Below are 14,148 nucleotides of genomic sequence, written 5' to 3' on the forward strand. Positions count from 1 at the left end.
CAGTTTTAATATTTATATTAAAAGGGCTCAAATTTACATCCATAAATACATTTACAACACAAGTAGATTTTACAACAGAAAACCTCAATTTAAATGTATTTATTTAATTATGGAACTCTGCCTCTGGACATCAGAAATTTAAGACTTCTCTTTTTAATCTAGCTTTTAATTTGGGGTAATTTATTTTAGCCCTGGATTATTATTATAACCATTGCTTTAGCATATATTTATTTTATTTAGTTATTTACAGTGGTGGAAAAAAGTTTTCGGACACCCCATGCATTTGTGAAATATTGTATTGAGAATCACATTCTTAGGTCTTCAAGTGCAATTTATTTTAGTACAGTCACAGCCAGATTTATTTATTTTTTTGTTCAGTTTTGAACACCTTCTCTGTTATTTGGTAACTTTGATACCGACAATGTTGAGGACTGACATATTGGAACTGTCAATAATTCAGCTTTTAGTTTTTTTGTAAACAATAAAAAAAATTATCATTTTTATTTGTCTATGTCTGCCTAATGCTTGAAACACAAAAATGATTTTTTCACAAATATTTCATGGCAATATTTGAGACTGTAAAATTTTAAGGGTGTCCGAAAACTTTTTTCCACCAATGTATTTATTGTATTTATCTTATCTTTTTAACTACCTTATTTTTAACTTTTCTTTCTAATGTTACCTATTCCATTAATTTTACTGCATTGATTTAATTTTATTTTTAATCATGCCTTTTATAATTTTACCATTGCTGTTGTTTCTGTCTCTCTGTTACTTTGTGAAGCACTTTGGGCTGCATTTATGAAAGGTGCTATATAAATAAAGTTGAGTTGAGTTAATTAAATGCATCACTACATAAAAACTAACTTCTTTAAACCACAAGACTTAAACTATTAACAAATTAAAACAGTCTGAAACTGCTGACTCATTCCTTTTTTTTTTATCTCCCTCATGTTTCACTTTTTCTAATAGTTTTAATTTTGTTTCGTTTTTTCTCAACCCCTGGCATGTGTTGGATTCACCGCTGTATTTTTGTCAATGATTACACCTAAGCTCATGTTTTAACTGGTGTTTAACCTGTAAATACTCACTCCCTATGACTATAATGTAAGAAGGTTTTAAGACAGATAAAGTTATGACAGTGAATTCCTGATTAAAAATTGATACTAAGTTGTCATGAATACAAGAAACAACACTCAAGGTAGGTTATTAATATGCATTTGGAAACTTCTCCCATAATTTAGGCTTCAGTTTGCAATCATGACTACCCAGAGATGATTCATTAAAAAGGTCAACATTTAATTATTAAGCTACCAAGTAATGACTTGAGATCATAATAAAAATGTGTCATTAACATATTTATGAGTCAAAATCCAGAATCAGTTACTATGCCTTTTTTCATAACTTGATATACTTTCTATGAATCAAATCAAACTTTTTTTCTTACCATGTTGTAATAATGTTACTTTAACCGGCCGTTATCATAACAAGTATTATTAATTTTTTCATTTGCTGGCAGAAAAGAGCTGCAACATAAATCCACCCATTATGCACATGTTGGTGTGTAAACATCTGGAAAAGCATCTGGAGGATGGAACAATGACCCTGGCATTTTATCCATATGAAGGCAACCTCTAATGAAACTTTTCAACTACAAATTATTTATAGGGATACTATAACTTTTTTCTTATATTTTTCCATTTAGATTTTTATGATCTTTCTTGTTCTTAGTCTACTTTTCATTTTCTTACAGCCTGAAGAGGTCTAAGCATGTGGTTTAGGAGAGAATAGTTTCTTCAGTGAGGGATATTGGTGACTTACTGGTTGAGTTATTCCTTACACACTAAGTTACGCGATGTGTGACATACACTGCCTTGTTTTTTAGGTAGAAAAGTCCTGAAAAAGACAAATAAGACTCATGTATCATTAATCAAAATTTGCCATATTTTCTCTTTTATTACAATCATTGGGGTGAGATGGAGACACACATACAGGAGCTTTGCATAGAGTGGAATTCTGAAAACTGGAGCCGGGTCCTGTCAGAAATGATCTAGGAAAAATGAGATGTTCAGCTGTCTTCATTTGAAAGTGAAGCAAGTCATCAATCTTTGCGTCTTCTGCAGCAGAAAACATCCCACTGACCAGGTGAATGAGCTCTATCCTAATGTGAAGCATTGTTGTTCATGCCACGAATATGCCCTTCAAGCAAACATGAGGGATCTCTGTAAGGGTTTGGCAGAAGCCACAGGTGGGATGTGAGTGTTAGACTGAAACAGAGAGCAGGCCTAATGGTTGACTTTGCAAGCCCCAAACCTTTGGTACATTCGGTGCAAAATATATATTTATACACACACACGAGGACAGACATACATATACATTTATATACAAAGAGACAAACAGGACCGCACACATGGTACACTTACATGTGCTCTCACATTTCACAAAATCAAAACAGCCCTATTGATTCATCACTGATCCACCAGCAACGAACCATAACCATCAACCTATTACTAAGATAGGCAGACACGCACATGTGAAAGTAACAACATCTTTGAAACATGCTGCCGAAATACTCGCCGTTACACTGTCATAGAGAAAACAAACTACAGCATTCACACGTTGTCAGATTCCAGAGCAAAAACTAAGTGACTAAAGCACCTATTCCCTACATCCTGCTCCCATGAGCATAACACTCAGGGTATGACAGTGCCAGGTAAGCATAAGGACACATGCCTCAAGTGAGCGCCACAACCAAAGTGACACAACTTGACCAGCTTCCTCACCCCTTTTTCTGAATGGATAGCGAAATCCTCATGCAAAAAAAGCTAGTAAGGACAGTGTGTTGCACTATTTCAGCATGCAATATCGAGCTAGTACACAACGCCATCTAGGGGTTTCTGCCCCAGCACAGCTCACAGAGCTGACAGAGGAGATCCCGCATGCAGTATTGGACTGGGAGAGGGGGGGCTGGGATAGGAAAGTCTGTGAAGCTCTCTGTCTCTATTCCAGCCCCTGTGGTCAAACTCCAACAGGACTCTGTACAGTAGGTGTAATCTTGCATGCACCCCATAGAAAAGAAGTATGTGTATTAGAGGGTGTGTTTGTGTGCATGTAAGAAAGTGTGTGAGGGTCCTCAGGGTTTGGGTCGTGCACTTAAGAGTTAGAGAAATGTTCTATCACATGCTTTCAAGACAAAACTATTGTCTGGCATGGACTTGTATGCCAATAGTTCTAAAGTACGATATCCACTGAGCCCTAATGGCTGATTCTTGTTCCTTAAACATAATTTTGACACCAGGACAGGTCATTCACGGAGGACAAAATTACCAGTTCTTTGCTATAAATGTAGTTTAGTAATAAGAGCACACGTTACTGCCCCGTGCAGTTGATATCTGTGTGAGAATTTAACAGCAGCTCCTTCTCCATCTTTGATTTGTGGGTCACATGGATCTGGTCAAACTTGTACAGGAAATAAAACAGCTTCCCTTATGAAATTTCACTTCACGGTCAGGAAAACCAAAGAGGCACTAAAAAAGGTCCCACCAATGCACCAGAAACTAGCAACCTGGGTGACTCCAGGCTTATGTCCTTTCAGCTCTTCTCAAGGCCTGTTCGCGGTGCCAACGTAGAGTGGAACGCGTCCCCGTTTCTCAAGCAACTGTCACCTTTGATTTCCTCCCCCTCTGCTTCAAACTTTGTGTTTCCTCTTCTTCAAATCTTCCTCAAAGGGCAAAACACAGTTGCTTGAGGTTCATACATTCAGTCACTTATTTGGTACATTCATCACTTTCATGAGGTGGGAGGCGATTAGATCAGTGAGAAGGACGCTGTGTCAGAGTTATGAGCGGGCTTCATCTGTCAGTGTGAGAAAATGCCTCTATTGCTCATGATGAATGTGTGGAACTGTTCAACGACAGGAACCCTGCACTTCTATTTAACTGTAAGTGAATGTATTTGTATTCTGTAGTGAGAGTTACATTGTAAGAAAGTTCTATCACAGCATCGATGCTAATGCTGTAATACTGTATGTATTAAGCAAACTATTTGTTGAGTAAATGCAGAAACATGGCTTTATGTCTCAGATGAGTCCTAAGAGCTCTGATGTGGCATCATGTACGGTAACAGTCCTGACCAGAACCTGCCATCATTAGAACGTGTTGCTAACACTGTCCATGAACGTCACTACAGTTTGTTTTTAGAAGTTTTCCTTTTTTTAGGAATCAGAACGGTGCAAGAAGAATCTTTTCACTCTTAAAACAAGTTTTTTTTTTATATCTTCTCTATGTTTGTGTGTGTGATCATGTATTTGTGCAAACTAGTGTAACCCCTCCTCCAGCTAACGTCTAAAAGTCACATCTAAAATGTAATTTCTTTCCATTCTGATAGAAAAATATTAAGGGAAACACAAGTTTGCATCATTTAAAAAAAAGAGCATGTTCCATATTTGTGTGTGTTTTGTGCAAAGGTGATCGGTGTGTGTATTATAGTTCATAATGACGCAGCCTCAGTGCAGAGAGGACACAGTTTAGAGGTCCAGAGAGGGAGAAGGGAGCTTAGTGGATTTTGAGCAGCTGTCTCTGAGGTGCAGTCCGGAGTAGGAGGAGGAGGGGGGTGCTAGAAATCCAGTAAACAAGGCCATTAACTGAAGAGATAAAGCACACATGTGGCTCCATGAACAAAGGTAACCATGAAAACAAGAAATTGTACTACAGAGCTTTTCAAACCGACCTCTGATTTTCTGCCTTTCTTCTAAACCGTGCTCATGTCATCGGCTTCTGTTTGATATGAGAGAGAAAGGCAGAGAATCGATTGAAGCTTGCATGCTGGGTGACAAAAAGCCAGCTTAAAAACACAGCAGAGTTATCCACAGGAGGGGTTAGTTGCCTTTTGAGGATATTAGTTTTATTTTTCCAGGTCTCTTTTAAGTCTTAATGGTGGATTTCCAGATTGTTCTGTCTCCAAAGGTAAACCTGTGTGAAAGCTGATATGACGTTACTCCAAACCGAACGTGCTGGTCTCCTCCACAGCAGTGACCAGCTTCTCATAGAGCATGGAGAAGGACGGGTACGGGGGGAGGTCCAGGCGATTAAAGCAGGTGTGAGCCCTGTTGAGACACAAACACACGCAGAAAGATTACCAGATGGAAGACAACATGACTAAGCGTGCAGGTCAGACTTAAGACATAGATACATGTAACAGGTCCGGATGACGCCTTAAATACATGCAAAGCATTCAAAGGTCTGAATTTTATTGTAGGTCAACAGGATTTATACAAAATGTATTTATAAAGTATTTCTTTGAAATATTGGCCACATTAGTTAGCAGAGGGCATTTTGAAAACTGTGAAGCCTTAACAAAGATAGAGAGTGGTTGTGCTTAGTGCAAAGATAACCTTTTTTCCCCACTGTGCACTCTGAGGCATCACTCTCTCACTGTTTAGTCTCACGTTGTAATTCTTAATTTAACTCCCAAAAGCTCACAAATATATATTTGAAGGGTAAAGAATAAAATGGCAGAGTAACCCCAGGAAAATAAGATGAATATAGAACTATCGGGAACAGATTGATGTACAGTTCTTCAGAGTTCATATTGATCCCACATCACAACCTACCTGGGTAAAGAGGTGATTTTTCCCCACTTCTCCACACAGAATCTCCGAGGTCCATTGCTGCCCCGTAAAGAGGCAAACCCCTCATAGGGAATACTGGAGGTGCCCGTCACAAACTATGGACAGAGGGGAATACAAGTCACATGAAAATCTGAAAGCAGCAACAGAAAATAATGGAATTATCTATAAAAATATTTGATGAGAATTTGAACAAAGAAACTCCATCATGAACCCGAGCCCTGTATTTACTCGTACAGGGCTTACTTGTATTGTGTGTAAATAAGTAGACGGTTCAGGCCATTAGGGGAAGAGCATCAGTAGGATTGAGTGCAGCTGTTAGGTGCTTTAATAACTACCACTTCACCAAATGTGCCAGATCAAAGTACACCCTCTGAAGAGTTTGTTTTTGCAACGAATAGACTCAGATTGTTATTCTATATGTCTGACAATATGACAGATACTCAGGGGTGCTTTCTGAGGGAGAAAAGCTAGGACGACTGTTGGGGCCCATTTCAGTTTGGGGCCTTTACGATCCTTTCAGTTGTGTTGTTGACACTTAATGTAATCACTTTTAGTGTACACACTTTGTCTAGAAGCACTTCTCTACAAAGGTTAGCATGTAAATATTACAGCTGTGTAGCAGCTGACAGATTAAAGTGATCAACTTTTCTGTTTTGACCCTCCTCAGTATTAGTTGAACTTCAAATAACACAAAAACCATCAGATCAAATCAGCAGAGCAGCAACCTCCTGGATCTATGAGGTAAAATGTCATATTTTATTGTATGGAGTCCAGGAGGCTTGAAAGAGAGTAAGGTAACGGTTATTTCTGGTTTGAACAACACAGTGTTGACACACACTGCTCAGGTGAACGTCCCTGCACAGATTATTTTGTAGCCACTACAGCTGATGGATTACAGCAAACTATTCCAAAACTTTTTTTCCACTTATTAATCATTTAGACCTCAGAATATACACTACCAGTCAAACGTTTGGACACACCTTCTCATTCTATGTTTTTATTTATTTTAATTATTTTCAACATTGTAGATTAATACTGAAGACATCAAAACTGCGAAATAATCTGGTTTTGCCATTATATGGATTACAGCAGTAGTCAAACAGTGCTATCCATTGTATACCAACCCTACCTCTGAACAACACAACTGATGGTCTCAAACACATTAAGAAGGCAAGTCATTCTACAAATGAACTCTTGACAAGGCTCATGTTAATTAGAAACCATTCCAGGAGACCACTTCATGAAGCAGACTGAGAGAATACCAAGAGTGTGCAAAGCTGTCATGAAGGAAAAAGGGGGCTACTTTACAGAATCTAAAATATAAAACATATTCTGCTTTGTTTAACACTTTTTTGTTCATTAAATAATTCCATATATGTTCTTTCATAGTTTTGATGTCTTTGCTATTAATCTACAGTGTTTCAAATAATTAAAATAAACTCAAACCCTTGAATGAGAAGGTGTTTCCAAACTTTTGACTGGTAGTGTGTAAGTCTTTAAAAATCTAGGACTTTTAATTCCCTTAAATCAAAAGTTTTTAATGAAAACAGCCGACTGTGTGCGACTGAACACTCAGACTACATAATGGATAGATTAGAGTAACATCTCTCTGCAGTCTTCAGCACGACTCTGCAGTGCCTGCAGCTCCCCGGGCCTCCACACGGGGGCAGCCTGTGTGCATGCGGTTACCCACGTGCCATACCTGCAGTAGTCTCAGCCTCTGCTCATTGTTGAACCTCTCCACAGCTGCCCAGAACCAGCGAATCACTATGTGGTTGTCATGGTAACCTGGGGGGAGATAGATGATGATGGTGCATGAGTCAGATGAATAACAAATCAGGCCTCCGTCCGTCCCCTCTGTTCCTCTCCACCTCCCTTCTCCCTCACATCTCCACTGTGATTTTTGAATGGGCTCTGCTGTTTAATGTTTAATGGCCAGAGCCGTTTGGTCCGTCTCAGTCGATCCATCTATTAAAAGAGCCTCGCAGTGAGTCATAGCCGATTGTCAGATTGAGTTCTCTTGTCTTACTTGCTGCTGGCGGCTTCTCAACTGGGATTGGCCAGACCTTTAAAAAGCCTTTTAATGTGATCTCTTATAAATGGTTTGGACACTGCCGCTTCCATGCTTGTACTGAACACAATATCTATTACAATAATTAAAAAGCAGACCTCCCTGAAGATTCAAACACTCATTACAAAGTGCATCACAGCACAGACGGATACACTTGTTAAATATTGAATGAAATGAATTCTCAAACTCAGAACTCTCTGTGTATTGTATGAGAAGTATTCAAAGTAACAGACACAATTATAGAGATGAATGCAGTAAAGAAAACAAGATGAATCAGCTGATTGTGATTCAAAAACACAGGCTTGTAGTTTGAAAACACTTCAACTGAATTATGATTTCATTTAATTTTACAATCTTTCTCCAAACATCTAAACTTGGTTGATGCTACACTGTCTGCTGTAAAAGTGACCTCTCGTGTCTCCTGCTGATATCTACATCACATGTTTTTCCCTTTAACTTCATTTGTTATCTGTATTTCCTGCAGATAAATATGTATTTATGTGCATGGAAATATTTTTCTGACTCTTTTGCATAACTTCATTACACACCCTAAGGATAATTATCTATGTAAATTTACAATATTACATGTAAACTATTGCACCTTAATACAAAAACTAGTAAGTCTTTCAGTACACTAAGAAAACAGACACATAGTCCCAAATGGATGGATATATATACATTATATGACATTCTTTCATACTATTGCAGTGTCTGTTATTTGTCTAATGCTTTCTGACAGCAATATGGCTCCTGTTTACTTGCTTTATATTTGTGTTGTATGTCTAAGTTTATTATCATGCACCAAACACCGAGAGAAACTTATTGTGTAGTGTTTGGAAATCTACTTAAAGGGATATTTCAGGGTTTTTGAAGCGGGGTTGTATACGTTTTAAATCACTAGTAATTGTACTAAACACAATGGAGGCTTCTCAGCTTGTCCCCTGTAATGAGAAATTGCAGGGAGAAACATCATGCAAGCTAGGCTACAGTTCTCTGCAGACGGGGTCATTTCTGCCACATAATCTAGTTAATTTTGAAAGACTCCGACCTGAGCACTCATCTTGGTTTAGGTGTAGGCTCTACTGGAATTTTTTTCAGCACTTTACTTTGCCAACAGAAAGCCTGTTTGTTTTTGCACTATTCGCGAACACACGTGCTCCTCCAGCGCATTAATCAGGTGTTCAGGTCTGCATCTTCAAAGAGACATAAATGCAACCAAACTAAATACTGAGTGATTCTGAACACGCCAATGTCATGCAGTTTACTGCGGCCACAAGTGGACACCTTTATTAGCCAGAGTTTACAGGGAAAAGATGATTCAATGCACCAGAGGAGAAAGAGGAGAAACTTCTCTGCTAACAATTTAAGTAATATTAAACTATTATGTAACTAATATGTAACTGATATCTAACTGATATCGTGCAGGTGTGTAAACTGAGGAACCAAGAAAACTACTTGCAGTCAAGAGTTAAACTTGGTAACAACAGTACTTCTGGACTTTTGGGAATTAAGATAAACCAGTGGATCAGACAGGGCTGCAGTCTGCGACGCTCACCAACCAGAGTCCACTGCCGAACTTAACGCCCAGGTTTGTTTCTGACTTTCTTCAATGTTCAGGAGTTAAATCTGGAAAAACCAGAAAGGCCGAATGCAAGTTTGTCTTCAAAGTATGTGTTGACTCTTACTGTTTATTTATTGCACAGTGACACAACCCGTGATCTGCACAACATGTTTATGCGATCAACATACACTGTGTTAGCTGCTGAAGGGGAAGACTGAGCTGAACAAACTCTGCAGACATGTTCGTGTCCACTGGGTGATCATAGGCATTTCCTCCTTCACATTATGAGAAAATGTCAGAAATTGACAATTAATCAGTGATGCACTTATAGGTCAGATTAGCTGATCAATGCGCTGCAGGTGGAGCACGTCTGTGTTGTGTCCACAAATAGTGCAAAAACGAACAAGCTTTCTGGCTGCAAAGTAAAGTCCCAGTAGAGTGTGCACCTAAACCAAGATGAGTACTCGGGTCAGAATCTTTCAAAAGGAGCAGAAATGACCCCACCTTCACAAACTGTAGCCTAGGTTGCGTGCTGTTTCTCCCTGCAGTTTCTCATTACAGGGAAAGAGCTGAGCAGCATCCACTGTGGCTAGTACAATTACTAGAGATATAAAACCCATACAACCCCACTTCAAAAACACTGAAATATCCCTTTAACAATAACCTTAAATCTGATTTGGTGTCATTTTAAACTAAGAATCAAGAAAACTCTGCAGTGGTCTTGTTTCCCAGGGAAAAAACAAAGTGGTTCTGCAGTGAGCCCTGATGGTTGAAGTCACAGGCTGCAGTTGTGAATGAAAGTATCACTTGAACATTAGCCAGTGTTTCCATTTGACTTTGCTGAATTTTGTCTCACCTTGCTGTCAGCGTGCCATGAACACTTTTCATCTACATCTCTGCTCTGCTGGCTCAATGCTTCCCTGCAGCTTCTACAAACCTCCTCTGTACTCTGTGTTGTTCCTCCAGTCTGCCAGGTCGATCTCTGCAGTGCCCGCAATCACCAGCTCCAACTCCCTGGCATCAAACACGGACACAAGGCGCACATCCACCACCTGACAAACACACATGAACACAAGGTGTCACTCATGATGCTGCCTATTCTTTAAACTTTAGTGTCCATGTACTGTGCAGTGTTTGAGGAAGTGAAGTGCATCCACAGAGATCTGTTAAAGTTGATTCTTATCGCAGAATTAAAGAGACATATGCGGCAAAGAAAATAAAAGTCTTGATGAGTTTGTTTGTGGCAAATGTTGGATTTGATTTATTTAACAAACTGAGGCCTTATAATTTAACACACAAAGTCTGGGTAGTCTTTCATCTTGCGAAGAAAAGCACCATTTGAGCACAGGTCCAGATTTCAGACCTCTCATGGCTCACTTTGTCATCCTCAGCTTGTACATCATGGAGGACTGTAAGCTCTCAGAAGTCCAGATCCACTTCTAAGTGCATTCTCGGTCCCTCATGTACAGTTTAAGAGAAATACACACACGTGTACCTCTCCTCATCTTGAGTTTGAACAGACCGCTGCAGACTCTCTGTTTAAGAACGTGTCCTTAGATTTAAATCCAAACCCAGCTGTGTGTTCAGCTTGTTATAAAAATAACTCCATACTTTACATTCCTGCATTTTATTCTTCTCTGGATCATGTTCTTTGCCAGACACTACTTTCTGGTAGTTTTTTTCAGACCATGAAGTCAGAGGGCAGTGCTCACTGAAATATCACTGAATCATATGAGGTATGAAATAAGGTATGACTGAATTATCAGTGACATCTTTTTATTCATTGATCAATTTAATCTTCTTAACCTCTGAACTTCCCCGGTGATAGATACGCCAACAAGCAGAGCAACTGTGGAACACAGATGTCTGGTGAAGAGAGTATGTCAGGATGTAATTCAGTTCTGATTTGTCTCTTGCTCTTTTGTCTTAATTGATTGAACTATTTTTAACCTTTCCAGTTCAAACTTAATCATCTGAAAATATCAGACGTGAGTCAAAGTGTGGTTGGAAAGATCGTCTTGGAAAAAAGATCCTTAGCATCCGATTCGATGACGCAAACACACTGCGTCACTGGTATTGATCAACGGTCCTGTCAGAGAGTATATAATGGCCATTATGTGCTTTAAAGGAGAAAATCCTCCTCACTGTCCTCACTAAAGGCTCTCCTCACTTCATTAATGATGATATTAAGTGCTGTACCTCATAGAAGCCTCGGACCAGGCTCTCCGTCTGCTGCGCCACTCCTCTCTCTATACGCCACTTGACCATTCGCTCTATGTACTCCTTTTTGTTCTTCTCTGACACGGGGATACCAGCACCGCCCGGCTTCAGCTCTCTCTCTGTAATCTGCAGATACAAACACAGAAACGTCATTATCAAAGGAAAGTTTAGACTTTTTTAATATGAGGTAGAAGAAGCTCTGCATTAACTCCAGAAGATTGCTATTTCAAAAAGGAAAATGTTTATATCTCCTCCTTCAAGACGGCAGACTCCATCAACAACAAGATAAAAAAAGTAGCCTGCAGAAAAAGGGAGTTTCTTCTCTTCTGCTGACTCGATTCAGCTTTTTTTCTTTATTTTTTTCATATGTTTTATCCAGACTAACTTAAAAACACCAAAGTCACACAATAAAACAAAAGACCAGAAATTACTCTTATCTGTGAGGTAACATTCATATCTTTGTTTGAGGAGTCTGATGGCTTTAGAGAGACATGAGAGACGTTTCTGGTTAAAGATATTTCCTCGCAAAAAAAAGGCTTCCTTCAGTAGGGATCTTTCCATAATGTTATCAGACACTTTAATAACACTTTTAACCTTTCAGTGATTAAAGAAAACAGTTAGGAAGATGTATTTTTATTGGCTGCATTTTCACACACAGAGTACACTGTAACCTTCTGCTGAGGTAATCCTCCAGAGCTATTCCAAAGTGAGTAAAGTTAAAAATACAGCCCAGCTTTTAAAACATTAATGCAGATTTATTTTTTACAAGACTGCAGCTAAAAATAAAAAATCCATCTTATTCAACCACAGACAGACAGACAGACAGACAGACAGACAGACAGACAGACAGACAGACAGACAGACAGACAGACAGACAGACAGACAGACAGACAGAGAGACTGACAGACAGACAAACCTGTCCAAAGACCTCCTCATTGACAGTGAAGGTGAGGTCCAGCATGTCTTCAATGTCGTTGTCCTTCATCCACTGCAGGCTCTGGTGGAACTCCTCGTCTAGGAACTCCAGGTCGCTCAGGTCACACGGGCTGCACGGGCGCAGGCAGAGGTTACATGGAGCTTAGAGAGGGGTCAACAAGGTATTGATGGATTACCCTGCTCATAAACCATGGCTGATTGTAAGAGGGGAGGTCAGGGGTTAGTTACCCTGTGTACAACAGCCTGAGAGAGCTGGAGGTAGTAAAATATAACCCAGTGTGATGCATGGAGAGAAAATATGTTTGCTTAACTTTATTATGTATCAGGATAAAGCCAATGAGATGCACCGGGTCATGTTTAAGGACTGAGAGATGCTTACTGAGATGATAAATGAAAGGAGAGGGTGAAACACACTGACAGGATTTTTGAATACAAAATATTAATCAAGGCTAAAACATCTATTCAAAAGATTGCTGTAAAAGACACAGAGGAGAGAGTGAGTGATTGGAGTACCATGTGGGAGCATAATTTCTGTCAATTTATGTAGAATATTTGAGAACATTGACACTCTCTGTAAACTGCTTCTATTATACACGGGTTTAGATATATGGATGCACAAGATTGTATATTTTTGCTTTCAGTACAGTGAGATATTTAGTGTTTTAATTGCCAAATTATGTGCCAACCATCACATTTATAAAAACAATTAAAGTCTAGTTATGGACACCGTATGTTAGCTTTTCACAGCAGTTTCTTTAGTTTAAACTGTTGTGAATCACCACCACCAATCGTATGATTTTGACAGACAACAGTCACCTGTGAACCTTTAAATTATCGGAAACATAAGATGCTTTTAAGAACTGTATGTCATTTTACCAAGAAATGTGTTTTTATTTCAAATGTATAAATTCTTGTCTGCACAATAAGGGAGGAGCCTTGTACAGATCCACACTCCTGAAGTGTCTCAGAGCCTTATTAGTCCCTAAATATTCTGTCCCTTCTGCAGACATTTGGCTTGGTTTGAGGTTGTTAGGACAAAGCTATTAATAAAAATGTTGCTCCTCCTGATAGGAAACCCAGCCAGCTGCTGGCTGAGAGTCTTCAACTAAAACACTCATATTCTCAGCACGCTCTCGTAAAGTTAGTGAGGAGGAGCTGATTGAGAGTGCTGTTGCCCTGCAGGCTGGGTACAGGAATAGGAAGTCAGAGGGAAGCAGTCTGAAGGACTTACATGCGAAGAAGGCCCTTGTAGAAGGGTCGTGTAAAGAAGGCATCAAGCAGGTACTGATGAACGAGAGCCAGACCCAGGATACGCCCACTGAAGCGAAACCTAAAAACAGAGCAGAGGGAAGGTAAACACAGACATGGGCATTAGAGGTGGATTAAAAAGTCCCTTCATATTCTCTGTCAGATTATTTTGAGGTAGACAGAGTTCAGCACACCAAAACAGCCTTTTTTCTGCAGAAGCATAAACGCTGTAGCTCGTGTGTACCACTTTCATGTTACATTTAACAGGCTTAGGTTAAATTTGAAGTTGACTTTCCAACTTAGGATGCACCAGATGGTGACATTGTTCATGACAACAAACTAAATCCCCCAAGATTTACTGCAGGGGCGAAGCACTGAGTCAGAACAGGGCTGAAGTCTGGAGAGAAGAGACTTACAGCAGAGATGGGAAGCAGCTGTGCAACTTAGTAAGTGATCTGGCACCAGGCTGACACTAAGGAGCCT

General features: G+C 39.4%; 1 protein-coding gene across 4 annotated transcripts in view; it reads right to left on the reverse strand.

The window, feature by feature from the left end:
* Positions 1 to 1,921: 1,921 nt before the first annotated feature.
* hecw2a (HECT, C2 and WW domain containing E3 ubiquitin protein ligase 2a) overlaps positions 1,922 to 14,148 on the reverse strand; it is a 45,506-nt gene continuing 33,279 nt past the window's right edge. For all 4 annotated transcript variants that reach the window (XM_034694577.1, XM_034694575.1, XM_034694574.1 and 1 more), the window contains 7 exons: positions 13,649 to 13,747; positions 12,398 to 12,527; positions 11,461 to 11,607; positions 10,199 to 10,313; positions 7,332 to 7,417; positions 5,612 to 5,724; positions 1,922 to 5,104 (listed from right to left, as the gene is read on the reverse strand). In XM_034694577.1, coding sequence (XP_034550468.1) covers positions 4,993 to 5,104; positions 5,612 to 5,724; positions 7,332 to 7,417; positions 10,199 to 10,313; positions 11,461 to 11,607; positions 12,398 to 12,527; positions 13,649 to 13,747 — 802 coding nt within the window. In that variant the 3' untranslated portion in view covers positions 1,922 to 4,992. The remainder of the gene's footprint in view (positions 5,105 to 5,611; positions 5,725 to 7,331; positions 7,418 to 10,198; positions 10,314 to 11,460; positions 11,608 to 12,397; positions 12,528 to 13,648; positions 13,748 to 14,148) is intronic.

This window comes from Notolabrus celidotus, chromosome 10, assembly GCF_009762535.1.
Source record: "Notolabrus celidotus isolate fNotCel1 chromosome 10, fNotCel1.pri, whole genome shotgun sequence".
NCBI classification, from domain to species: Eukaryota; Metazoa; Chordata; class Actinopteri; order Labriformes; family Labridae; genus Notolabrus; species Notolabrus celidotus.